Here is a 27265-nt window from a genome sequence, read left to right on the forward strand (position 1 = left end):
ACACACACACCCTAATAATGAGTACAGCACCTAGCATATATTATGTAATACACATTCAATAAATATTGAATGAATAAATGAAATCTTTAGAGTTAAAGAAGTTTGGGGACATATTTGTTACACTCAGAATGGCTCTTAGACATCTGTTTAGCACTTTTCAAGAACTTTATTTTATGGTAAAATTCTGACTGTAGTAGCAATTTTATATTCAGTCATTAATATTGCTGAGTGCATGTCATGCTCTGGCTTGAGGTTCTGGCATGTCTCTTTCACCAGCTAGCAAGAAGTCATGCTCTTGATTTTTGCTAACTGGGGAAATAGGCCTCTTTGACAAGATGAGGAGGCTTCTAAATTTTGCTTTCCAGCCCCCTACCTCAGGAAGAAAAGTAGAAGACTTTAGGGTTTAATGTAGTGATTATGCATGACAGAGCCAGAGGCTTCTTGGGACCGGTGTGGTTTTGGCAGAAATGGTGGGTAGAGGTGATCTTGCCCCCTGAGAAGAGTGCTGATGGTCCACAAAGAACCTTGGGGAGCTTGTTGCCATTGTTTCTGCTTGATGAATGCCAAGTGTTCAGCACAGTGACACAGATCTGTTTTAGCTTGCCGAGTGTAAAGGATACCCTAGTTGCCTTATCAAGGGTAGGGCACCAATACCCAACCCTTGGGAAAAAACATAGTAACAGGTGCTGTTTGCCTAGCTTTGCTACTTCAAGATGCATTTTTTTCCTCTTACCCACCCTTAACAGATTAAGATTTTCCTCTTACCCACCCTTAACAACAAAGGTTATTTAAAATTCCCCAAGATTCTATATATACTCCTCTTATGTCCCCAGAAAAACAATGGAGTGTGTTAAAAGTAACTTCATTAATGTAGCTGCAACTTCGTGGAAATTTCAAGTTCTTTAAAGAAGGGTCAGTGATGTTACATTCTTCTTGATGTTGACTGTCTTCCTTGGGGCTTTGTAGAGAAATGCTGCAATGAAAGTAATCTGTGCTTTAATGCCATCCTTCCAAGGTCCTACAAGGCCCTTAGACAGTTGCATCCCCTTCCTTCCTAACCTCACCTCTTACTCTCCTGACTGCCCACTCTTCTCTAGCTGCTCTGGCTTCCTTGCCATTCCCCGAATACTCCAGATAGGCACCCACCCCAGGGCCTTGACACTGGCTGTTCTCTCTGCCTGAAACTCTGTTCCTCCTGATATCTATAAGGCCCACTTCACCAATCCCCCTCCCTATAGAACTCTTCACTTGTTTCTTTGCATCTTCTATGCTTTCTTCATAGTATTTATCACCACCTTTTATACAATATATTTTACTTACTTTTTAAAAGTTTCAGCTTTATTGAAGTTTACTTACTTTTTTACTGCCTGTCTCCTCCAACTAGACTGAAGTTCCATGAAGACATTGATTTTTATCTGATTTGTTCACTGCTGTATTCCCAGTCTTCAACAACATTTGACACATAGCACATGCTTAATAAATATTTGTTGGTTGAATGAAATAAGTAATAGAAAACTCGGGAATCCTTATAAGTGATTTCTGAAGCTGAGATTCTGGCTTTCTGTCATTTGTCTGTATAATCTGTCATTGTTGGTAGAAGGCTATGAATCTGTCTGTTGAGGAGTTTGTATAAGTTTGAGAACTAAACCTTCTATTTTCTTAGAAATAGCCTCATAGGCATTTCACTTGAATACTTGCTTGGAATGAATTTTTCAGGGGTCAGAGGGACTTGGACTGGCTCTGGCCCAACAATCAGAGCGGCTCTGAGAAAAGAGTGGAGGTGACGGATTGCAGTGACAGCGTCTTCTGTAAGATGCTCACCATTCCAAAAGTGATCGGAAATGATACTGGAGCCTACAAGTGCTTCTACCAGGACACTGACATGGCCTCTGTCGTCTATGTGTATGTTCAAGGTAAGTGGTTAAATGGAATTCACTTCCCAAGTTAATTTACCAGTTACAAAACACAATAAGTGCAAAGAAGAATCCGGACAACAAACGCTCGCTCTAAAGGCTCTCTGCCAACAGGAATCTACAAAATTCTTCTCTCCCAAGGCCTCCTCTTGGTACAAGACTCAGTGATTTGTTCTGCAGCTTGGGCCTTGCTACATCTCTATTGCCCAATTAGTTTGGTTCTGATCTTTGTTTCTAAGGGAAATCTGTGTTCACAGTTGGCAATGGAGATTTATAAGAAGTCTTCTGATGTTTGAGAAAAAAAACCCTGAAATCCTCGAAAAGGAAGATTCAGGGGAGAATTATGGAGATGTTTCTGTGGAGAGATAGGTTATCTACAGCAGATTCGGAGATTTCCCCGAGAATGCACAGGGAATCAGCCAAGGGCTCTGGAGCTTTTTTTGTTCATAGGAACTTTTCTTTTCCCACTTACACTTTATAAAAAACAATTTCCATATGCTTGTGCAAATAAAGTCACCGTCTCAAAAGGCCTTTTGAGGACAGTGTTTCTTTCCTTTGCTTGTGTGGTCTGAGATCTTGGATGACATGCTCCATCTTTCTATAGTTTGCAATTTTGGATTTACACTGTGGAGGCCAACTTAGCATCCATGTAGGGTAAACTCCATGTCACATGTATTTAGCATTTATAATCTGAATTGTTCTTTCCTTCGTGTTTCAAAAATCTTATGCTGACTTAACTAATGAGATATGAATCATATAACTTGGGTGGGTATAAGTCTATAGTATAGTATTTTGCTTAGATATACTAAATATTTTTCTTTTCGGTAAAGATAAGCTTTTTAGACATTTTATTTATACATTTACATACCTCTGTACATCCCAGAGAATTTGAAGCAGGTGAAGATGGCTTAGACTTTTTTCCAGAAGCATCTTTTACAGAACAGGAATTTCATCAGCTTTGGGAGACACACTTGCATATCTCCATTTGCATTTCAATAGTGCAATATGGTCAGTGCAAGGGAAGAATGGGGACCACCTCAAAATAACGTATGTCACTCCTGGATTGCACGGTATTTGAGAATTACTTTTGCCCAGGGTAAGCACAATCCAAGGTAGAATTTTGTGCTCTCCTCCTCCCCTCTGCAGAAGTTGAAAGAGACAAGGCTCAGATCTTCGAGAATTTCTGGCTCCTTTTGATCTGGCAGTCTTGGGAGATCAGGCTTTCTCAGAAGATTGCAAGGATTTCCTGCTTTCAGGCTGTCTGGAAATACTACAAGATGAACCTCTCCCATAATATCTCGTTATTTCCTTCTCCCCAAGTCAGGAAACCTGGAGACATGTGAAAATTCATTTCATGAGTTACAGTAAATATTTTATTTTGAGAGGATGGGTGGTTGTTTGGGTTTCTTTTGTTTATTTCCTCTTTTTGGGATACTGAAATAGAATTGATTTACTGAATAGCTTTAGTCTTACGTCAAGGGGTTAATTTAGCTTCCAAAAACTTGCTCTGTAAGCAAGCTATGTAATATTTCATAGCATGCAGATGAAAGGTAGGTAATATTAAGCAGTAGCAATCTCCAGCACTGTTTATTTGTACACTGCCTGTCTTTGAGTATACCATCAAATTCTGCTTCCTGTCTAAGCCTGGTGTTCTAGGAGGTGAGTTGTCCAAGATTTTTGTCATGAAGTTTAACAGTGGAAAAGAAAACATTGAAGTATTCCCTATGGACGGTCCTTTAATATCCCCTCTGGTCCCCACCTTACTTCCTTAGTCTTCTGACCTCATTCCCTCCAGCAATGGATAGAGCCGGGAAGTGGGTCTTGGTCTCGTAAGATAATGGCTATGGCATGTGGTGGCTGGATTGGCTGCCTTTCTGTGCTTTCCAGCTGGGAGGGAAATCAAACTTCTGCTGTTGCAGGGAATTAGCTGCTTTTCTCCCCTTTGGTTTAATTAACTCTTTCTTTACTTGAACCAACCATCCTGAAGAGCTCTGAAAATGCTTGGTCAGGTGTGTTGGGGAGAGTGGCATGAACCATTCTCTCTCTGAGATTTCAAGCATGGCTTCACACCCATCAACTCTATCTCTGGGAAAAGGAGTCGTTTCCCAGCAGCGTGTTAACATCATATGAACAATGTTTGAATGGCATTAAAATCTCTTTTGGTTTTTTCTCAGTCTTTGCCATGGTGGCTTTTCAGGCTTTTGTCATTGAAGATATTAATGATTGCTGAATCTTAAAAACTAAATGCAATTAAACAGTAAACATAAACAGTTTAACTATTCAACATTATTATATAAAGAATCTTATATCTAGTCTTCACAATCTTAAAATACTCACATGAAACTTTGTCTTGAATTATTGAATTAAAAATGGTTAGTTATTTCTTTACTTTAAAGAATCTTTGGGAGCCATTAACTATTTTCATGACAGTTACACTATTTGCCTTAAGAAAGAGAACATGAATTTTTTAACATCAAAAAACTCAGTAGGTAAACTATACAGGTTTAACTTTAAATTTACTTTAAAATTTATGTACATAAAAGATGTATAGTACATATGAAAATGTATATGAAAATGAAGACGTATGCTCCCTCACTTTGAAAAAACTGTAATGATCAATCTGCTTAAATGTGGAACCTATAAAGTACACTCTACTTGTTGATCATCAGTGCAAAAGGAGCCAGTCTCATTCTGGGAGTTTTCTTCCAGATTTTTCACACATACTCCCCCCACTCCTGTAGCATAACCTTGGAGGCAGATATTTACCAGCAGACCTACCACTGGATTCCTTTGCCTAGTGTGAAATGTCTTTCTCAATAGTTTACTTCTCTGGTTAGAGTTTATGAACCTGAAAGATGACCCACTTTTCTAATAAATGCCATTAACTGGTGGAATTACATTTTCTTCTAGATTACAGATCTCCGTTTATTGCTTCTGTCAGCGACCAACATGGAGTTGTGTACATCACTGAGAACAAAAACAAAACTGTGGTGATTCCGTGTCTGGGGACCATTTCAAACCTCAATGTGTCACTTTGTGCAGTAAGTTACATCTTCTTTCTTCATCTCTTACCCTTTCATAATTTTAAGCTAGTATTAAGATGGGTAGCCTGTTTATAACATTATATATATTATAAATATATATATTACATGCATTGTATAACATTAAGTCAACAATGAGTTTTAAAGGAAACTTTAGGAAGGGTCAAAATGACAATAAGTAAAAGCAATTTGTATTCTTAAAATAAGATGAATTCTTTATTGTTCATGGTTTTTACTTTTGGATAGCACTTGATTAACTATTTGATATTTCTTTTTCTACCCAGAGGTATCCAGAAAAGAGGTTTGTTCCTGATGGTAACAGAATTTCCTGGGACAGCAAGAAAGGCTTCACTATTCCCAGCTACATGATCAGCTATGCTGGCATGGTCTTCTGTGAAGCAAAAATTAATGATGAAAGTTACCAGTCTATTATGTACATAGTTGTGGTTGTAGGTAAGAGGACAATTCCTTTCTGTGTCATTAATGTCAGACAATAAAGATTAGCTTCTTATATTAAGATTCTGGAGGACAAGAGATATTGAGAAATATATTATTTCAAGATTTACTGTTAAGCAGTTCATTACATCTGCTCTTCTCTACCCAGTAAACCTATGTGCAACTGAGGTTTTTCTCCTTCCTTACCAAGACCAAGGATGAATAAGAGTTCTGTTATGGGAACGTGTTTTTTGGAAAATTCAATGTTCAGAGCATTGCTTGGCATCAAATCTTTTTTTTTAATTATTTTATTTATTTTTTAATATGTGGTCTTATTTATTTATTTATTTATTTATTTATTTTTGGCTGTGTTGGGTTTTCATTTCTGTGCGAGGGCTTTCTCTAGTTGCGGCAAGTGGGGACCACTCTTCATCACGGTGCACGGGCCTCACTATCGCGGCCTCTCTTTTTGCATAGTACAGGCTCCAGATGCGCAGGCTCAGTAGTTGTGGCTCACGGGCCTAGTTGCTCCGTGGCATGTGGGATCTTCCCAGACCAGGGCTCGAACCCATGTCCCCTGCATCGGCAGGCAGATTCTCAACCACTGCGCCACCAGGGAAGCCCCAAATTTTAATTATACATATTTTATGGAAAGTTTGGTAACTTATTAAAGCTGGCCCCATTGACTATTGACTTCTCAGATTTTACTGCTTTTCTATCCACTGGGCTACAGCATCTTTGAGATCCCTTTAGGGCTGCTTTGTGAATCTCTGTAGACCATTTTCCTGGGAGTTAACCAAGGTTTGGGGAGGCCCTCATCATTTGGGGAAAAATGATGTGACACATTTTGAAGTTGCATCATGTCTGAAAAAATGTGTGCCAAGTTATAGATTTTGGTTTCCCTCTCACTTTCTGTTTTTCCAATTTACTTGCTCCAGGGTACAAGATTTATGATGTGGTTCTGAGCCCCCCTCACGGAGTTGAGCTGTCCGTTGGAGAGAAGCTTGTCTTAAATTGTACGGCAAGAACTGAACTAAATGTGGGGATTGACTTCAACTGGGAATACCCTTCTTTGAAGGTAACACTAACAATTCAAAGCCGGACCTCCAAATACTTTGATAATAAGCTCCAACGAAGTTTGCTTGAGAAAGATAGGGACCTCTTTGGCCAGATAAAATGTAAGGGCCTTAACTTACACTAACATACACACACACACACACATTTTAAGAGAACTGTAGGACATACAGCACCGATGGAAAAAAAAAGATGCAAAACCAAGAACTCTGTCCAGGCTGTGAAGATTAGTTTTCTTTAGGGGATTATGTCTTTCTAGGTTGCATTATTTCTCTGTTCTCCAAAGTCCTTGATCTGTTTTCCCTTTAAGGGAATTTCTTTTCAAGAGGTGGCATGAGACACACTTCTCCTTAAACAGTGGTCATATTTCCTTGTGTTTCTGCAGTTTATATTGATCTCATTCCCACTATGTGAGGTTTTAAAATGCCTGATTCGGTTGATTCTATTTATTTCTCCTGAAACCACATGTATTTGTCATCAGCATGATGATAAAAGTTCAGAAGTATCTATTATTAGCATTAAATAGTGTTCACCAAAGGCCAAGACTTCTGTGGGTATCTAGAAGCTACCAGGGAATGTTATTCTGGACTTCGGAAGTTCACTAAAACTCTTTTTCAGCATCAGCATAAGAAACTTGTAAACCGGGACCTGAAAACCCAGTCTGGGAGTGAGATGAAGAAGTTTTTGAGCACCTTGACTATAGATGGTGTAACCCGGAGTGACCAAGGGTGGTACACCTGTGCCGCTTCCAGTGGGCTCATGACCAAGAGGAACAGCACATTCATCAGGGTCCATGGTAAGCTAAGATTTCCTTTGGAATTATGCTCTGCCTTGAAAAGTGAGATGATTTAAATAAAGTTAGGTCAGCTAGTGATTCCTATTTTGCTCGTTCAGAAGAGCTCTTGCTAGGAAGGCCACTTGACCTCGAGGTCAAGAGCGTAGCTTGGGATCAAATCCCAACTTTAAAGATGAGATGAGCTGATGTAGTAAGGGCTCACTACATATTACTTGTTGTTGCTATTATTATCACTATAATAAGCAGAGGGTTATTATCTAAGATCATTTTTAAATTTTCATTTGATCGCAAGGCTGAGAGGCTTCCCTGAGTAAGCATGGGCCTTGCAATTGGGGAAACCTGTATTTAGTTACGTTCTGTGGGGCTTTGAGAAAATAACTTAATTTCCCATTTATTCTTTTTCACTCACATAAATGTCTCAGTTTAGAAGATAATTTTTACGTCATCCAACTTATAGGCCTCCATAAGGGTTTGGATTTTATAATATGGGAATGCATAGAAGGGTTTTGAGCAGAGAGACACATGCTCTGGCTTATGTTTTTATAGGATCACTATGTGGGTTATTTTAATGTGAAATACTTTAGGGAAGTAAGGGCAGAAGTAGAGAGACTAGTTAGAAGGCTAATTGCAGTCATCCAGGTGAGAGATGGTGGGTGGCTTAGACAAGGGTGGTAGAAGTGGAGGTGGTCAGAAGTGACCTGATTCTGGATGTATTTTTGAAGATAGAGCCAATAGGGTTTGCCTATCGATTCCCTGGCTGTGGGATATAAGAGAAAAAGAATGGAAGATGACCTTTGCGTTTTTAGCGTGAGCAACTGAGTGAACGGTAGTTTTCTCAACTGAGATAGGGAAGATAGGAAGAGGAGTAGGATTTGGGGACGCAGGGTTAGGTGGCTTCATTTGGAGATGTCCACTACATATCCAAGTGGAGACTTTAATATATTAACCTAGAACCCAGGGAAGTCAGGGGCAGGAGGTATAGATTTAGGAGGAATGTGTAATTGACAAGAGGAAGGTGTTGGTAAAGAGAAGAGGTCTGAGGACTGAGTCCTGGGGCACCTGGGAGGTACGTATAGGGTGTCGTGGGAGCAGAGGAGACGTAGGGAAAGCGTCACCGAGAAGCAAATGCTTGAGTTGAGTGAGATTTGAGTGCTCGGTAGACTTGTGGAGCAGACTGGGGGGTGAGAGAAAAGCTAACGCAGAGACCACAGGTGAGGGACAACCTGGAGTGGTACCTGTAGAAGGGTGAGATGGGGACTCTCTGAACAGCAGTGACTCAGACCCCCAAGGTCTTTGACTCTTCACTTGACATGAAACACTAAACCAAATGGCCGTTTACAAGAAGTTGCCATTTATGAGAAAAATGATTTTTATTTTCTTCCAGAAAAACCTTTTGTTGCTTTTGGTAGTGGCATGGAATCTTTGGTGGAAGCCACCGTGGGAGACCGTGTCAGAGTCCCTGTGAAGTGCCTTGGTTACCCTCCTCCAGAAATAAAATGGTAACGACTGGAAATAAATGCAAAGCCTTGTTCCACCTGAAAGCAAATCCTTAGATTGGACCCATTTCTGGGATTTGTTTTTCCCCACAGGTATAAAAATGGAAGACCCATTGAGTCCAATCACACAATTAAAGTGGGGCACGTACTGACTATTATGGAAGTGAGTGAAAAAGATACAGGAAATTACACTGTCATCCTTACCAATCCCATTTCAAAGGAGAAACAGAGCCATGTGGTATCTCTGGTTGTGAATGGTGAGTCCATTCAGTTTTCCTTTTCTTTATCTATTATAAAGAGTATGATTATGTCCTCCAGAACAGCCAGGCCACCATTCCTTTGGTGTCTCTGCCTCACTTACATCATGAGTAGCTCTGGTGTATAAAAATGATCCAGGACAGTGCAACTGAAGTGAGGTGTGGGGCAGTATGCTCTGGACACGTTTGCTTAAGAGGCCATGCGAATGAAACAGTTGGTGGTCGGACTTGAGCCTAAAGCAGATGGTTCAGCCAATGGCTAAATGCTGTGACATAAGAGTGCCCACAGGGACAGTCATCAGGTTCCAGTTGCAGTACCTTTGAATTGTGCTCCTGGCATGCACATGTTTAAGACTCTTCTTGAATTTTGTGGAAGCTTCTAGTTTGATTTGGGGGTTGATGTATCAGTGATGCATAGGCAGATTCCAATGCAGAAGGCTTTTGCAGGTGGACACTGTTGGCTGGTTGGAAGTGTTTTAATTTTTTTTTCAACAGGAGTCTGGGATCTGACTCTGAGGCTGTAAAGGGGGAGATATTAAGTTTTTGATTTAAGAATGATTTGAATTTTATTTTTCCAAACTGAAAGATACTTATTTACAATAAGGACTCTGGGTGGGGAGGAAAAGGGCATCATGGTCAAGTAAATGTGGGAGATACTAAGTTGATGGACATAGTATACTGCCATTCTCCAGTGGTGGGTGGGAGACATAGAGTAGCCAAGGTTTAACAAATTTATTTGACCAGAGCACCCCTCCCCCATACATCCATTACTATCTTGCTCCAAACACAGGTTGGGAAATGCCTCTCTGTTGTAATTCTTTGTGCTTTCTACTGTCATGGCAGATTAAAACTTCAAGATCTTCTCATGTGACATTAAGGTGCTTCCCTGTATATCCTGCTAAGCTCTGTATGTCTGCTGAGCTTGGCTTCATTTCTTTGCTGGGACATCAGCTTCGGGGAGTATTTTAAAGATAACAGGTTCCAGAAATGTCACTTAGGAGTCACTTGGGTGTAGGAGTTTCGGGAGTATAGAGAAGCTGGGAAGCTGAAAAGTAGGGTGGGGAGAAGGAAAGGAACAAGAAATAAAGACGTAAAAATGGACAGTGAATAACTCTATCTCATTCATCCAGGAAGTCACTAAACGTTTGATTCACCCTAGCATTTACCCTGCTCTATAAAACAAAGATAAAAAAAGAAGTCAAGGTTTGAAAGTATAATCTGAGGCTTTAGGTTGGTAGTGATGAGAAGATAGTTTCACATTAATGACTTTGGAGCCAGAAAAAGAAAAAGAGAAAAAAGGGAGAGAAGGAGGAAAAGACAGGGAAGGAATGGAGGGAGGAAGGGAAGAAAACAAGAAAGGGTGGGAGAGAGGAGGGGAGAAAGGAAGGAAGGGGAAGAAGGAGGGAGAGATGGCGAAGCAGGCATGGTGGGTGACCTTGGGCAAGTCATTTCACTTTTTAATTTTTCCCATGTGTAAAGTGGAGGACAATAACAGTGGCTGTGAGGATTAAATGAATTAATTGATGTAAAGCACTTAGAACAATGCTCAGTACATAATACATGTACTTACTGTATTATTCACAACTATTTTCTTCCTGGAGCTTTGTCTGATCTTGTGAAATTGGGAGGATGAGGAGAACTATCTCTGTAATGTAGATGAGAAAAAGGTGAGGCACACGGTGGCGAGACCGGTACAAAGTCACTCAACTTACTAGTTTATTATTATTGTTATCGTGAGTATCACTAGAAGTCAGGTGTCCTGTTTCCAAATCTAGATGTTCTTGGAAAAAGCAAATGGGGGCAAAAATTCTATGCTTGGAAAAACACAGGTTTTAATTGCTGAAAACTTCTACTTTCCATTCCTCAAAGCTGATTAGCAATTCAAAAGCTGTCTTTCCCATCTCCAGTCCCACCCCAGATTGGTGAGAAATCTCTGATCTCTCCCGTGGACTCTTACCAGTATGGCACCTCCCAAACGCTGACGTGCACGGTCTATGCCGTTCCTCCCCCCAGTCACATCCACTGGTACTGGCAGCTGGAAACAGAGTGTACCTACCAGCCCACGTGAGTAGGGCCACACCCTTTTTTCCTGCTCTTTTGCATTTAAAAAAATATTTATTCATTTGTTTTATTTTTAGATTCCACATGTAAGTGGTATCATAACAGTATTTGTTTTTGTCTGGCTCACTTAGTATGATAACCTCTAGGTCCACCCATGTTGCTGCAAATGGCATTATTTCATTCTTTATATGGCAGCGTAGTATTCCACTGTATATATGTACCACATCTTCTTTATCTATTCCTCTGTCGATGGACATAGCCAAGCTATGATATGACACCATTCTAAGCCAAGAAGACTATCTCTAAGAAGGTTATCCCTCAAGTGGTACTCTTAATCTCCTTCCGTCTTTCTCTGTGCTTACGTCTTTAGGAGATGTCGTTCCTTGGGGTATCCCGCTTTGAGATTAGCTAGCTCTCTCTTCAGGTTGGCCCTGATGTCCATCTCTCTGAATGCAGTTTCTTTGCTCACTTTGTTAATTGCCAGTCTTTGGTTTTTCTCCTTATGCCAATCAACCAGTGAATACCACAGTCTCCTTATCTGTGAGAAGGTACATCTCAGAGGAAGTGCTGATGGATGCAAGGGAGCGGTAGACCTCGGAGCCTCAGGCCCGGCTTATCAGGTCCTAACACAAGTCCAGACATCCTTAGGAAAAAAAACAAGTCACCCACCACCACCCTAAGCAGTTCACTTCCTGTTGTTGTTTTTGAGATGGCCTCTATTAGTTTCTTCCTCAGATGCTGACCATTTCCTACACAAAGGCCACAGTCCCAGGGAGATTAAGAAGCCCAATGGCTTCTTAGTTTCCTTGCCTTCCTTTGAACTAAATTAACTTGAATTGTCTTGTCGATCCAATTTATGAATGGAGGTTTGTTCCCAGAATAGCTGCTTCCCTCCTGTATCCTGAATGAATCTACCTAGAACCTTTTCCTTCATTGCCGAGGCCTATTTTTAATTGGCGCCAAGTCTTGTAACATGGTAGGGTGCGTTGGAAGTTATTTCGAAGAACGTAATAACCAAAGTCTGACTCCTTTCCTTGCTACTGATATGAATTAAAGAAAAATTAAGTCATGATATCATCTGTTACCTCTTTCTTTTAGCCAAGCTGCCTTAACGACAAACCCACATACCTGTAAAGAATGGAGAAACGTGGAGAACTTCCAGGGGGGAAACAAAATTGAAGTCAACAAAAATCAATTTGCCCTAATTGAAGGAAAAAACAAAGTGAGTTTGAAGTTCTTTAATTTGAAAATCTGTCTCTCTTTTATGGAAGGATGGAGTGAAAGCAGGGTAAAATAATATCAATGTGTGAGGAATATTGGCGATTGATCATCAAATAAATTGGATGATAAAATACTAGCATGTTAAGTCAGTTTGAAAACACCATTGACTTTTAGAAACACCATTGACTTATTGTTACTGTATCAGAGAAAAATAAAACACATATGCCATTAACTCTGTACATGGGATGTATGGTAATTCTGATTTTATAAACATGAAAATGAGAAAACGTATGTAATGTTGTATTAAAACACATTCTTTATTCCATGGTTTCCAAAGCTCGTTTTGTATGATGTGTGAGCTGCACCAGCATAATTATAATTGCACAGATTTGAGCGTGGTCAGTGCTCAAGTGTGAATGGAGTAGGCAGGTCGCAGCAGTGGTGGGGATGCTGAATTTTAGTCTGAATGCACGTGCATAAACACAGCCTCCATTGTTTATGGCCTGGGATTTGTTTTTTTCAGACTGTAAGTACCCTTGTTATCCAAGCAGCCAATGTATCTGCTTTGTACAAATGTGAAGCAGTGAACAAAGCTGGGAGAGGAGAGAGGGTTATCTCCTTCCACGTGACCAGTAAGTGCTCTCCAGGGGCTGGGCTGTCTGATACTCTGTTGTCCTGGCCTTTCCCATGAGTGGCGTGGCTTTAGGAAGGGGAGTTGGATGGCTAATTGATGCTTTTGTTCATAAAGGAGAGTTCCTCAGGTAGCTCCTGGGCTCACGTGAAGTCAGTACATCTGACTTCACAGGAGAGGGAGCGTGGGTTCACACGTGCTTTTGAAGCTCAGGTCCTGCGTGATATTTTTGTCTTTGTCATCAGAGTGCAGCACAGTGCTTGGCTTAGCGAGGCTCAGTCAACGTTTCTGCACTTGCTATTGAACAGCTGACAAGGTTGGGTTTTGGGGAGGCAATTGTAATGACATTGGAGCAGTACCTTCCCAATACCACCAACTTTGTTCATCTTAATTTTACGGCTCAGCTTTAGCTGACTGGATGGAATAAAATATTTCAGTTTTAGCTAATTCACTGTAATAAACATAGCTTTCCTGTCAGTGAGTGTTATATATTAATGAGGAATTAATTTTTTAAATCCCAAGTTATAATTATCTGCTTTGAATTGGGGAGGGGGGTTAAATCTTAAAAACCGTGCTTAGAGCTCAAAGTGGAGATTTCATATATATCTGAGGAATTCATTTACATTTCCAAATAATGTATTTTGGCAAAATAATACATTTTGAATCTGGAATTGTCCAGTTTGGTTGTCTCCTTGTATTCCATCGTCTGGGAATGCCAGAGCTTCACTTCTCTTGTTGCTCTATCACAGACTGAAGGCAACAAGGAAGCAATAGTGTGCTGCCCAAGTTAAATCACTGTCTTCTAAGCGTGGGTTTTACATTTCAGGGGGTCCTGAAATCACTTTGCAACCCGGCACCCAGCCCACTGAGCAGGAGAGCGTGTCTCTGTGGTGCTCCGCGGACAGAACTATGTTTGAGAACCTCACGTGGTACAAACTTGGCCCACAGGCTCTGCCCATCCACGTGGGAGAGCTGCCCACGCCTGTCTGCAAGAACTTGGATGCTCTTTGGAGAATGAATGCCACGATGATCTCTAATAGCACAAATGACATTTTGATCATGGAGCTGCAGAATGCATCCCTGCAGGACCAAGGAGACTACATCTGCTTTGCTCAGGACAGGAAGACCAAGAAAAGACATTGCGTGGCCAGGCAGCTTACAGTCCTAGGTAGGGAGGTAACTCTGGACCATCCAGAAGCAGTTGGGATGCCGTAAATGTAATGCTTTCAGGGGCTATGTGAAGATTGTCCTCTAGCAGCTTATGAAGTAGACCGGTGAGCACTTATCTTGTGGAAAGTCCTCAAGTCAGAAGGAAGCTAATCATGGTGAAGTGATGTATTAAAAAGAGAAAATAGCCCCATTCTTTCCAACCCTGATGGTGGGGTCACTCACAACTATCTACAAGGGATTCCCCTAAACCAGGGAAGTTTCTGCCTCATTCTTGGGCATTCAGTTATTTAGATAGACACGTATTTGTGAATGCCTACCATGAGCTAGGAGGGTGCCGGAAGTTCATAGTGGTGGACAGAGTGAGAACACAGACAACTGCTGGGCTGTGGAGTACAGTGAGGTCTCTGTGTCCATGAGCACAGGGGTTGTTTCTGTTCTACTGCTTGCTGAGCTCCAGGCATAGAACATAATGGCACATACTGCGTGCTTGATAAGACATCTGCTGCATGAAGAGTGTGGTGGTGGGGTTGTTTAAGACCTGTGAGAGCCTCTGAGAGGGATGCTGCACTCAGTGCCTGTACCTCTGTGGTACAGCTCACGGTCAATGAAATGAGCATTTTAGTGCGCAGAAAGCTTTGTAAATGCCACACCAAGTCACTCTCTACACCTCCTCTAACCCTATGCCTTGCACAAAATCCATGCAGACACGGCTCTGTCTCTGGGGAAATCAGTCAAATTTGGGGAGTTTCTCTGTGCTATCTCCTTCCATTTTCCCCTCTCCCTAGTGTCCCTTCCTAGTTTCTAGGATGCATGTGTTCTGTTTTTTGTTTGTTTGTTTTTTTTTTAACTGTCGGGAAGGGGGAACTGCCCAGATAAACTAATTTATACCAAAGTTTTAGAGGAATAATATTTTCAAAGGCCTTGACATATTTTAAGAGGTATTTTCGAACAGGCACTAGGACAGATTTTGCTAGTGTTGAGACTCTGGTGTCAGAAGAAGAGATGTTTTTGAGTGAAGTCATCCCAAGGCCCTTCAAATCACACCCCATATATGATCATGGTTTTTCTGTTCATCTTGGTGACTGGTCTGGTTTCAAGCTAATGAAAAAAATTCAGAAAGAGATGTGAAGGAGGTTCCTGGCTTTGCCATGCCCAGGAAATACATGCTCACAATGAGCTGGTTTGCTCTCTAAGGACTCCCAAGTTGTTTTCCAAAAATTATTCTTGGAAAGAGACTAGAGTCCATTTGCTTAAGCCCCAGCGTAGTTCACCATTGAGGTAATCTAATTTTGCTAAATGTTGAAGTGGATTCTTTCAGCAGGATTCTTTTCGATGTTCAGTTGGTTTGGACAAGATATTTCCACAGCACTTTGATGATTTGTAGGAAAGGTTAAATCTAAAGTTGTCCTGTACATTTAAATGAGTACCTATAGGCTTCATTATTTTTAATCTTTGACTTTCCTTAGGGTATCATTGTTTTGTCTGTGTTTTAGTGGAAATGCTGAGTTCAACTGTTTACTTAGTTATAGGGACTGGGATAAGTTGTTTAACCCCTTTCATCTGCAAAATAAGGCTAATACTGCCCACCATAGGGTTGATAGTGAAAAACAGAAACAGGACAAGTGAGTTTTGTAAAAAGTACCAAATAAGTATAAGGCATTCTTTGTTGAATTACACTGAAGTCATGTACTTTCCAAGAGAAACATGGCAGACTTCTTGTGTGTCACTGGCTAGAATTTATTTATTTATTTGGAGGGAAGTCAAGGGTGACAACTTTTATTTTGTGATGTGATTACCAGCTTGAATCGCTAATATGAATGTTCAAAGAGATGCAGTAATCTGTCTGAACTGACTGACTTGTTTCATTTAACTTTACGCCATGAACAATGCTCCAGTTATCAACCTCTGTGTATTTTCGGCTTAGTAAATTAACAGTTTACTAAATGGTTTAATAGTTTACTGATATGAAAACCACTTCAAAACTTATAACTAAATGTCCTATGATTTTTTTTGTGTGTGTGCGTGTGCATAGAGCGCATGGCACCCACGATCACAGGAAACCTGGAGAACCAGACAACAAGTATTGGCGAAACCATCGAAGTTTCCTGCACAGCGTCTGGGAATCCCCCTCCACAGATTACGTGGTTTAAAGATAATGAGACGCTTGTGGAAGATTCAGGTGAATAGAGCATGTTGGTCTCTTTTTGGCTGCAAAATCTTCCTAGAGATATTAACTAAAATCTATATTATTTCTTTCTTAAAAAAATTATTTATTTACTCATTTATTTATTTATTTTTATTAAGGTATATCTATGTACAATATTATTTAAATTGCAGGTGGACAGCATAGTGAGTCTCAATTTTTAAAGATTATTCTCCATTTATAGGTATAAAATATTGACTGTATCCCCTGTGCTGTACAATATATCCTTGTAGCTTATTTATTTTATACATAGTAGTTTGCACCTCTTAATCCCCTACCCCTATCTTGCCTCCCTCTCCCCTGTCCCCTCTCCCCACTGGTCACCACTAGTTTGTTCTCTATATCTGTGAGTCTGTTTCTTTTTTGTTACATTCACTAGTTTGTTTTATTTTTTAGATTCCACATAGAAGTGGCATACAGTATAAAATTCATATGGTTTCTTGATTTGTTTTAGGTAGAACAGAAAGTCCATGGTCTGGCTCATCTCATAGACTCGGAACCCGAGTATGCAGAGCCTGCTGAATTCTCATGGAAGCCAGGGGTGCTGAGACAGCAGCTGACCCTGTTTGACTCTGTTTAGACTTAGATAATAGCCCAAGATAAAGGGAAACATTTACATGAAAAATATTTTTGTCCTGAAAAACTCTACCAGACCACGTCATAAATAAAAACCATCATTTTCCCCCTTTCTCAGGCATCGTGCTAAAAGATGGGAACCGGAACCTAACTATCCGCAGGGTGAGGAAGGAGGATGAAGGCCTGTACACCTGCCAGGCATGCAGTGTTCTCGGGTGTGCAAAAGTGGAGGCGTTTTTCATAGTGGAAGGTCAGTGGGAATTCATAGACAATCAGGTGGTTTTTAAAAATTAGCTTGTATCTTATATATACTCATATACTTTGGGCAGGAGGGTTATGGGTGGTTTTAATATTCTTTGTACTTTGTATGTTTTCTACTGTAAGTATATGTTATTTTAACCAGAAAACATAATTAATGTTATTTTAATGCTGCTCTCATCACATTTCTATCCCCGCAGTTCTCACTGTGGAAAAATTCTTAGCCAGGCGGGTGGAATGTCCTCCTTTCCCTGATTCTTTCTTCATATGAATGGCTTAATTAACTTGTTATGAAAATTATGCCTCTATATTTATTAGGTAGAATTGCTGCCTAGTCATGAAAGTCGGTGCTATCTAGATAGTCACAAAGGTTCATAGTTTTTATTGGACTAAAGATAATTAAGATTCATTTGTAAACAATAGACCATTGCTTCTCTGAAATGGAAAATTTGGGGGTCTTATCTAAATGTGTATGCAGGAATGATGTGAATCTGGCATTTTCTCAGATGGGAAAGGTGAATTTGTGACAGAATATTTTATCTTCAAAAGTTTATTCCTATGTCTTTTTAAAAATAACCCATCAGGGGACAATGAAACTGTATTATGTGGGTGAAGGAATGGTATGCAAGGGGAAAAGAGAGGGGTGGTGATAGATGGAGGAACTGATGGATTTCTAGGCACTCATCCTAATTTATCTCTCAAAGACTAGATTTTAGTCCCTTTAGTCTGTCAAATCTATGTTGCCAAGTATTACATCTCAGTACCTTGACTTCTTTTCAAATCTATAGGCTTATTACCATTTTGTAAACTGCAATTGCAAATAAAGATTTCAAGTGGCATGGTGGTTTTGTCACTTTCAAAGTGCTACATGTTTTAGGCAAAATCCTAAGGGAGACTTCCAGTTCTCTCCCATGCTTTGCCTCAGCTCTGTTAGCTGTCTGCACCTGGTTACCAAGAGGCCTAACTAGGTAACCTTGGCACAGAGATTGTATTTACTTCTCACTAGAAGAGAATATTAAGAAAGGAAGAGGTAAATATTTAATGCTCCTGCTACTTTCCCAAATGTTCATATGGGAATATTAATGCACCAACTTATATAGACAGTTGAATCTTTGAACTTTTTACTATGAACAAACAGACTTTTAAATCTCTATGTATAAATAGAGAATTCCTTCAGTAAGACCACCAGAGAAACAAAATCTACTTCCAAGCATACTTGGTGCTTGTCTCTCAACTATAACTCTTATTTTGCTAACTAATTAATTACTTGTCTTTCTGTCTTCTTGAGGCTGACTGAGCCACTCTCACAGCTTGTGGCCCAGTTTGATTCACACTGCACTCATCCAATGGGAGACCCTAAGTGATAATTGCTTCCTTATCACCACTGTGCTAATCACTCTTGGTTGAAAGCCTCCTCTGGGCTTAATTTTCCCCACTCAGAGCTGTCCTCTGGAGTCCTGAACATCTGCAGCTTTCCTTGCTGATCTCCAGCTTTTTCTCTTCTCTTTCCTTTCCTGAGTATGTTTAAACTCATACTGCCAGGCCACACCTGAGGCACTCACCTCAGTTCTTTCTCTTTCCTCACTGAGGCTCCTGCCACACAAGGATGGGGTAGTGAAATGTTAGCCAGTGTTGGACAGACCTTGTTTAACTCTTGACCATTCCATCAACTTGCTGTGTGCCCTTGATGAAGTAGCTTAACCTCTCTGAGCTTGCTTCTCCATCTGAAAACTGAGAGTTATTGAGAAGACTGAGTGACATGACATATCTAAAGTGATGAACATCTCGTAGGTGCCTAGTCACCAATAGCTCTCTGGCCAAAGGACTCCATTTATTTCCCTACTAGTTTTCTTAAACAGTCCTTCCGCAAACTCCATACAGATCAAAATATAGACCAACAGCATAAAACCAAACATTTATTTTCCCCAAATAGAATACTTTTCTTCTCTATAGAACATGATCTGGTTTTTTTCCATCAAAGTCTGCTTTTCTTCCAAATGCTTTCTCTTTGTCTTTTAGGACATTAATATTTCTCTTTTAATTACTTTAGAATTTTACTGTTGGAAGTTTTCATGAGCGATGTTTTGCAAACTTTAAATTATCCATTAAGAATATTATAAACTCCATTCAAGTTATAGGTTTGTGACTATCATTGTCTAGGATTTTCCTGAGTTGGTAAGATTGAGATTTTGCTTTAGTGTGGAACTTTGTTATTTTATATCAAAAGGTATGAGTTTCCAGTTGTTGATGCTCATTCATTTGTGTCTTTCCAGGTGCCCAGGAAAAGACAAACTTGGAAGTCATTATTCTAGTAGGCACTGCAGTGATTGCCATGTTCTTCTGGCTACTTCTTGTCATCGTTCTACGGACCGTTAAGCGGGTAACAAAATCATTTCCCTTCCGTCCCATGCACGTTGGTTTTCATGATTAATGAAAGCTGACTGGGGTTCTTTGAGTTGATTCTTCCCATTGTTATTGGCTCAATAGGCACAATTTTATTTCTATACAATAACCTTCTTACCCACTTGCTTTTGGCTAGACCACTGGGCTTTAATTGATAGAAGCAACAAGAGAAGAAATGGGCTTGGACTGTCTAGTGTAATTAAGATTTAAGAATTAAATTCTGAGCTCATTTGGGGGTCGAGGGGACACTGGGAGCAGAATTATAATAGGACTACTCTCACACACTGTGAGCCATTTAGAAAATGAGACACCAAGAATGGGGCTTCTATAAACAACAATAACAAGCACAGAGAACAACAGCCAGACAACAGGGTGTGTGTGACCGGAAGGAGCAATGCTTTCCAGGCCAGTGGAGGGGAACTGAAGACGGGCTACTTATCCATCGTCATGGATCCAGACGAACTCCCCCTGGATGAGCACTGTGAGCGCCTGCCTTATGATGCCAGCAAATGGGAATTCCCCAGAGACCGGCTGAAACTAGGTGTGTTTTCAAGTGCTATTAATTTGATGTTGGGTTTACCAGGCCATCTCTTCCTCTTTTAGGCTAGTGACAAATCTAGTCTATTTAAATGTTGGAGCCTGGTTCAGAAAATTCATCCCAGCTCTTGAATTTGAGTAATCGTCCATTTAGTCACTTAGAAGTAGGGTCCCTGTATAATCACCCAAAGCCGGACATTTAGAGGGTGAAGAGGGAGGTATTAAATCATTAAGCCAGAACAAGGGGGTCAACTGTACTGTCCGTGATAAACTGGGATGTATGGTCACCCTGTCAAGTCAGAATCTTTGCCTATCGCTTTGTTGGTGAAATAGTCCAAGTCTGTTTTGTTGTTGACTCTAGGTAAGCCTCTTGGCCGTGGTGCCTTCGGGCAAGTGATTGAAGCAGATGCCTTTGGAATTGACAAGACAGCAACCTGCAAGACAGTGGCTGTCAAAATGTTGAAAGGTAAAAGCAAAATTCTGTGGTGATGTATCCCTCTATCTGTTTCATCTCATCATTAAACATGATGAAAGGCTTGTTATCAGTGGCTCTGTGGCTAGGTGGGCCCACTAGCCAAACATGCAGCCAGACTATACGATGCCTTTGTACAAACCAGATAAAAATTTCCTCTTTTATAGACTCATGCCAGGGTCCACAGCCTGGCAGGCAAAGTTGGGATGGATCTGAGCTCCCCTACCGCCCCACCTTGCCTGGGAGCCCTTGCACAGATCACAGCTTGTACAACTATATTTAGTAGTCTGGCTATAGGAAAAAAATACCTTGGTTACATCAAAACTGTTTTCTTAGTGTACTATAGTGCATTAGTAAGATAATTACAGACCATCAAGAAACGGAAAAAGAAATTTGATGTAATGAGTAAAAATAGCAGCATGCAAAAATCAGCATGTTCCCTAGAATTGGAATATGTAAAAGATTTTCACATATAAAAGACAATATGCAAAATAAGAATGGTTGTGCTGGGAAAAAAAGGATTAAGGGGGACATTTTTAAAATTAAAAGTTTCATAAACAATTGTTAAGCCTAATCGCAATGGAATTCTGGTCTTGCCATTTTAATTTTGGGGGGGTGATGCGTATAAAGCTCTTTGCTAGAATTCTGATGTGCTTTCATTGATGGAGACAGTGCTACTGACCCTTCGCCAATAGGTCTTGTGCATTTTGAAGGCATCTCTCTCCTTTTGCCTTTTCTCCCTTGTGGCAGAGGAGTATGTAATTTTGAGGTGGCTCATCAGGGCCTGAGGTGTGGACCACGTCTGTGAATTAGAGGGAAGTGTACCAGTCTGTACAGGATCAAACTCACAGTCTTAGCCTCATCGGCCTCATGTGCCAACTGGCTTTGCCAGCTGACCCTTGTTAAGTTTCCTGCTCGGCACAGATTGGTGGGAACTCCAGCATGGCCCCTAACGCATGAGCAATACATGATGTTACTTCCTTACGAGGAAGCACTGAAATAATCAGGCCCTAAGAAGCATAGTAAATCTGATATGTGAAAATCCAGTTTTGTAAAAGGAGAAAATCTGGGCATGATTTCATTTGCAGATGTATTCTCCACTTTGCAAAAGACCTCACAATGGCTTCCTTCAAATATCAAACATTCTGGGTGCACTTAAAGAATTTGATTTAGAATTATAAAATATAATTTATGTTTGTCTTTTAATGCAGCTAGCCTGTCAATTGGGTTACAGTTGTATTATCCCTGGAGGGAAAGTTGCACAGATGCACACAGTGCGGCATTAATCCTCCTAAGGTAATGCCTCATGTATGATTTCCCTCTTTGTTTGTATTTGTAGAAGGAGCAACTCACAGCGAACACCGAGCCCTCATGTCTGAACTCAAGATCCTCATTCATATTGGCCACCATCTCAACGTGGTCAATCTTCTTGGTGCCTGTACCAAGTCAGGGGGTGAGTGTCTATAGATGGCTCTGGCTGTGGGATTTTGGCATATACTTTTCTGCTGGTATTTGAGGGAAACCACCCAACTCCCATGGCCTTGGTTTCCTTAACTTAGGAAACTTTGGCAGATTCCTATATATAAATATATTTCATGGAGGTTTAATGGGCACTGTAAATTATTCTAGAATGTGAATTAAAAAATACTACATCATTATAAGACAGTTTGCTACTTATGTAATAGGTGTTCAGAGGAGAAGAGTAAACTTCCCTCCAAATTTGAAAACAAAGGACTTTAAGAGTAGTCCCCTCGACAAGCACTCAAGGAGAGAATCAAGCACCTATTTTTCAGCACCGTGTGCCAAACAACACAAACATTATGTTGTTCTATACAAATTATTCATTAGGACACTTGGAGAAAAACTGAAAGATGTAACCACTGATTTCTGTTTTCGTTAGTAGGAGAATACTTGGAACTTGTGCTTCTTAGAATTAGTCACCTGTAATGAATTACTGAATACACTAGCAGATAAAAGGAGAATTAGGAGATGGGGAATCAAGTTATGGCCCTATTTAGCATCTGGTGACTGAATAAAAGGAAATATTTTGAAATGAAAAAAAAAAAAAAAAAAAAGAGTAGTCCCCTCTAAAATGGTGTCATCTCAGGTGAAAAGCAAGTGGGTGGATTTTCTTCTGAAATTTTGGTTCATCTTCTGTGGAATTGCCTTTTGGAAAAAGAAAAGTTACAATATAAGGGAATTGCAGCCAGCTGATTTCTATGATCCTGTTTCCAGTGAAAGGGTGTAGCCTCTTCTGTGATATTTTCTAGCTCTTCAATATCTTAAACACTTGGTGAGAAATGAGTGAAAATACAAATACATTTTCTCTTCTTGGTATGCTGTGCTGTCTGCAGGGCCACTCATGGTGATTGTGGAATTCTGCAAGTTTGGAAACCTGTCAACTTACTTAAGGAGCAAGAGAAATGAGTTTGTCCCCTATAAGGTATGTCATTTCCTAACTCAACTGTGGTCACATTGTAAAATGGAGAAAAACTCAAAGTGGTACAGGTTACGTTTTTTGGTAAAATTCTGCAAAGATATTGTGAGGAATCTTTTCATGTTACCTCTTGGCTGTTGTAACTTCCTCTTTTACCTTCTGGAGGACACATACTTCTCATGTTTTATTTTTGTGACTCTGATCTACTGACCCATTATAGATGATGCCAAGGAGGGGAAGGTGGGTGTGATTAAGGGTAAGGAATGACAGGTGGAAGGACAGCTCTGGATTATTCTGTCTCTGCCCTGGCCATATGTGGCCCTATAGAGTGTCAATCCCAGTGTCAAAAGTGCCCTAATGTTGGAAGTGTGTCTGAGTGAAACTTGTAACAAGGCCCTTATCTCTAAGCTAGAAAAGAGACAGGCTCTATGGAAGAAAATATATTATGTAGAACACTTGCCCAAAATTTCAGCCCAGAGATTCCATGATCCTGAAACTGATGTCTCTCATCTTCTTTTAATAGTACAATTGTTTCTATAGTTTAACTACATTGGAGAGATTTTCTGGTGTTCAAGGAGTTTGTTTATCTGTTCCTTTATAGACTAAAGGGGCACGATTCCGGCAAGGGAAAGAATATGTTGGGGAAATCACCGTGGATCCTAAACGCCGCTTGGACAGCATCACCAGTAGCCAGAGCTCAGCCAGCTCCGGATTTGTTGAGGAGAAATCCCTCAGTGATGTGGAGGAAGAGGAAGGTACCTGCCATTGCTTCCTCTGCACCGAATGCATGCTCTTGTAGGAACAGACAGGGTGACAGGGTGTTACAATGAATTTTGTCCTGGAAAAGTCCAGTATTACCTAATATTTGAAAGAGACCTAAATTTCTAGGAGGCTTTCATTCAGTCTCCCCAAAAGTGAGGGGCGGAAGGTCTAAATGAGCAGCAGGCTACGTGGTGAGGCAGAATGGCTAGCCTGAGAAATCTCGGTCCCCCAGGAGGGCTAAGCAGTTGGCAACCGTCGAACCAATGCTCTTCAAGTCTTGGTTCAACATTTGTCAGCAGGAGAGGCTCGGCGCCATCTTCCGGATGGGCAAAGGAGGCTCTCTGGTGTTTGATCAGCCCCCGCATTGTCCACAGCAGTTCAGTCCCACCTTGTCGGTTTCACCAGCACAACAGCAGTCCTTCGGTTAATCATACCCAACCTTCTCCAAGGCAGTATAGGCATGTGTTGTTTCTACCCCAAGTGGCTTATCAAGTCTTCCATATTTCGTCAGAAGAGTCTTGGTCAATACACTTTTCTTTATCCACTTATGCTTCCAATGATATTTTAGTGCTCTTTATGAGTGGAGCTGTGTTCCCAGCCTAAGTTTCAGGACCTCTTCCAGCTTCAGGATACACTGTATATCTGCTTCCCTCAGAAGGAGCAGAGACAGCTCCGTGGAGGTAGAGATGGGGCTTCCTGACATTTGGGTCTTCTTGAGGCATGAGCTTAGAAGAATTAAATCATGAAACAGTGGAAGAAACCTGCTTCTTTTCCCTTTGACATGAGGCCACAGAGAGAACTTAAAACTGACTTCTTTCCCATAGAAGCCAAGCAGGCAGTGTGAGGCTAGAACTTGGTCTAGAAAAGCATGGGGAGGTTGCCTGGGCCTCACATAACTGGGTGCACACTGAGTGGAGCCACTTCTCCCCTGTCCTCTCTCTCACAAAATGGTGGCCAGAGAGCTGGAAACCCAAGGGCTTGTGGGAGTTGGTCGGAGTAGAGGGGGCATTGGCCCAGAATTTTGCCTCCATTTCTTCATCTGGAAAATGAAAGAGTTTCACTAATTATTCATGGAGAGCCCTCCAGCCCTGAACATAGAAAGTCACTGAGAAAAAGTTTTGTAGTCTTTTTAATACTTACAAGGTTATTATTACAACTGAGTTTTCATCTGCTCTGGTATTTGTCTTCAGGAAAGAAGCCATGTCTTATCTTATCTGACTGAAGTTAAGAGATCATGTTGAAACGCTCATTAATGTCTTAGTATTTCTTTGTACTAGTTGCCCGGAAGTAAATACCACAAATTTACGTAAATTCATCTTTCTCTTGATGTTCCTGTCTTCTCTCATTCATATCCTTGAAGGAAAAAAGCATCCTCACAGGCCAGATTTAATGTGTTTACAGCCCTTTCGCAGTTTAAAAGTGAGAGAAGTAAATATATTTCTGGTATTTTTAGTTAGCCATTGTAGATTATGGTTTGACCTTTGGCCTTTGTCCCAGGACAAAGCCTGGAGAGAAAAGATTCAATGACCCTGGATATTGTTGTTTTATTTTTAGAGTTCTTGATATGAAAATGATTGTTTATCCCTCTGGGTATATGAAAAAAACACAACACTTTAAACAGCAAATTTGTAAAAGCCTGCTTTTACCCCCCTGTTATCTATGCCAGTTTTTCCTCCATTTTGCCTCCTGGATTTGTTCGTCCAATTTGGCTAAAATGGAAAAACCAATATGTTTGCTAAGGGATATGATGAAGGCTAATAATATACCAGGATTCAGCATACTTACAGAAGATAGAAGCATTTTCTGTCTGCTTCTATTTCCTGAAATTTAACTCCCAATTTTTAAAATGAAGATTGCTCTATCAAACTTACAAACAGTTTCTGGACGAAATACCAATCTCTGTCCTCCTGCATCTTCTGACAGTTTCTGAAGATGTGTACAAGAACTTCCTGACCCTGGAGCATCTCATCTGTTACAGCTTCCAAGTGGCTAAGGGCATGGAGTTTTTGGCATCACGGAAGGTGAGACAAAGTATCTCTTCACATCACAGATTTGCAAATGAGGTGTCCAGTGCCAGCCATTGGTGTTTGTTTGGGACTGTAATTCATTCACCACTGCTGGAGCACTGTTAAGAGAGCTCTACTGGGGAGGCCCCATTTCTGCTCATTAAAGTGGTATTAGGAGTTCATGAAATTAATTCATGTGATAAATACCTACTAAATGCAGGCAGTCTTCTGAGCGCTAAGGACACTGTGTGAGCAAATAGGCAAAACTCTCCACCTTCATGGAGATTATGTTCTAGTGGGTGGAACAAACAATATAAACAAGTAAAATGACTGGTAGGCTAGATGGGAGTAAGTACTGTGGAGAAAAATCAACAGGAAAGAGTTATATAGTATACAGGAGCATTATGTTCCTGTAGACATATGCCTCTGTGTTTGTGTACATTGATTTTAAACCAAGGGGACACGGAAGGCTTTAGGGGAATGTGCATTTGAGTAATGGCCTAGAAGAGGTGAGGGGCTGAGCCTTGCAGATATCTTGGCACAAGTCTGTTTTTCATTTCTTTGATATTCATCACCATCCATCAAAAAGTATCTGGTAGTAGCATAATTAGAAACCAGGAAGGACAGGCTTTAGATGAGAGCGACTGAAAGAGCTAAAATTAGAAAAGTAGGCCAAACAAAGGCTGAGGTGGGTACGTGACAAGTTACAAACATTCCAAAGGTTGTAAACACTGTGGAGGCACCGCTGGGAAAGGATAAAATGGATGGTTTTACATTAAACAAGAAAAATTCAGATTAAGTATCAGGAAGAATTATCAGTTGACAGAATGCAGTTGCTGCAGCCTACCTGTGGGAGAAAGACTTAAAGTTTTTACTTTGTGTTTTTTTCCTAAATTAGAGTAAAACCCCTCACCCATGTCTTCTTCTGGAGTTTAAAGCTTGTCACCACTTTCAGAGCCTCAGGATCTCCGAGGTTTCTGCTCAAGAGCTCTTGTCTTCTCTCTTCCAAGGGGAAGGGAGAGAAGTGAGATCTTAGAGGATTTTTCCAAAGAGAAAGGCCCTTTGCCCTTCTTGAAGATTCTGATTCTATTTTATTAACTTTTAAAGGCCAGAGCCTGCCATTTAGTCAGGGTTCCTTTGATGGGGAAGGTAATGAGGGGTGGAGGGGGATCCTTCTACTTCCCTTGCATCTACCAGCTGAATTTCTTGAATACCACCTGGTTGCTTAAAAAAGGAAGCTCTTCGGTTCGGGGCAAAGTAGGAAGGACTGTGTTTTTTGGAGTCTCCTGTCTTGATCAATCACGCCAGACAATGTGCTTTTTAAAAAAAAAATTTTTAATAGAATTTTTAAAGGTTACAGTCCATTTGCAGTTATTACAAAATATTGGCTCTATTCCCTGTGTCGTACAATACATCCTTGTGCCTCGTTCAGAGGAAAGTGCTCTACAGATGTGAGGTGTAAGGGGTCCGTAATGCCTGGCTCACACATCACTCCTCCACTGACATAAGAATTCCC

The 27265-nt window shown here is 40.6% G+C and overlaps 1 protein-coding gene across 1 annotated transcript in view; it reads left to right on the forward strand.

Moving 5' to 3' along the window:
- Positions 1–27265, forward strand: part of KDR (kinase insert domain receptor) — a 43398-nt gene that overhangs the window by 4422 nt on the left and 11711 nt on the right. Inside the window, exons 3-22 of the mRNA XM_060090951.1 lie at positions 1717–1913; positions 4824–4954; positions 5239–5407; positions 6328–6467; positions 7082–7259; positions 8644–8758; positions 8849–9012; positions 10920–11076; positions 12172–12295; positions 12818–12926; positions 13752–14093; positions 16128–16274; positions 16993–17124; positions 19406–19512; positions 19941–20076; positions 20434–20538; positions 21884–21997; positions 22899–22987; positions 23583–23736; positions 25667–25764. Of these exons, the coding sequence (XP_059946934.1) occupies positions 1717–1913; positions 4824–4954; positions 5239–5407; positions 6328–6467; positions 7082–7259; positions 8644–8758; positions 8849–9012; positions 10920–11076; positions 12172–12295; positions 12818–12926; positions 13752–14093; positions 16128–16274; positions 16993–17124; positions 19406–19512; positions 19941–20076; positions 20434–20538; positions 21884–21997; positions 22899–22987; positions 23583–23736; positions 25667–25764 (2908 nt within the window). The remainder of the gene's footprint in view (positions 1–1716; positions 1914–4823; positions 4955–5238; positions 5408–6327; positions 6468–7081; positions 7260–8643; positions 8759–8848; positions 9013–10919; positions 11077–12171; positions 12296–12817; positions 12927–13751; positions 14094–16127; positions 16275–16992; positions 17125–19405; positions 19513–19940; positions 20077–20433; positions 20539–21883; positions 21998–22898; positions 22988–23582; positions 23737–25666; positions 25765–27265) is intronic.

Source organism: Mesoplodon densirostris, chromosome 1 (genome assembly GCF_025265405.1).
Source record: "Mesoplodon densirostris isolate mMesDen1 chromosome 1, mMesDen1 primary haplotype, whole genome shotgun sequence".
In the NCBI taxonomy this organism is placed as follows: domain Eukaryota; kingdom Metazoa; phylum Chordata; class Mammalia; order Artiodactyla; family Ziphiidae; genus Mesoplodon; species Mesoplodon densirostris.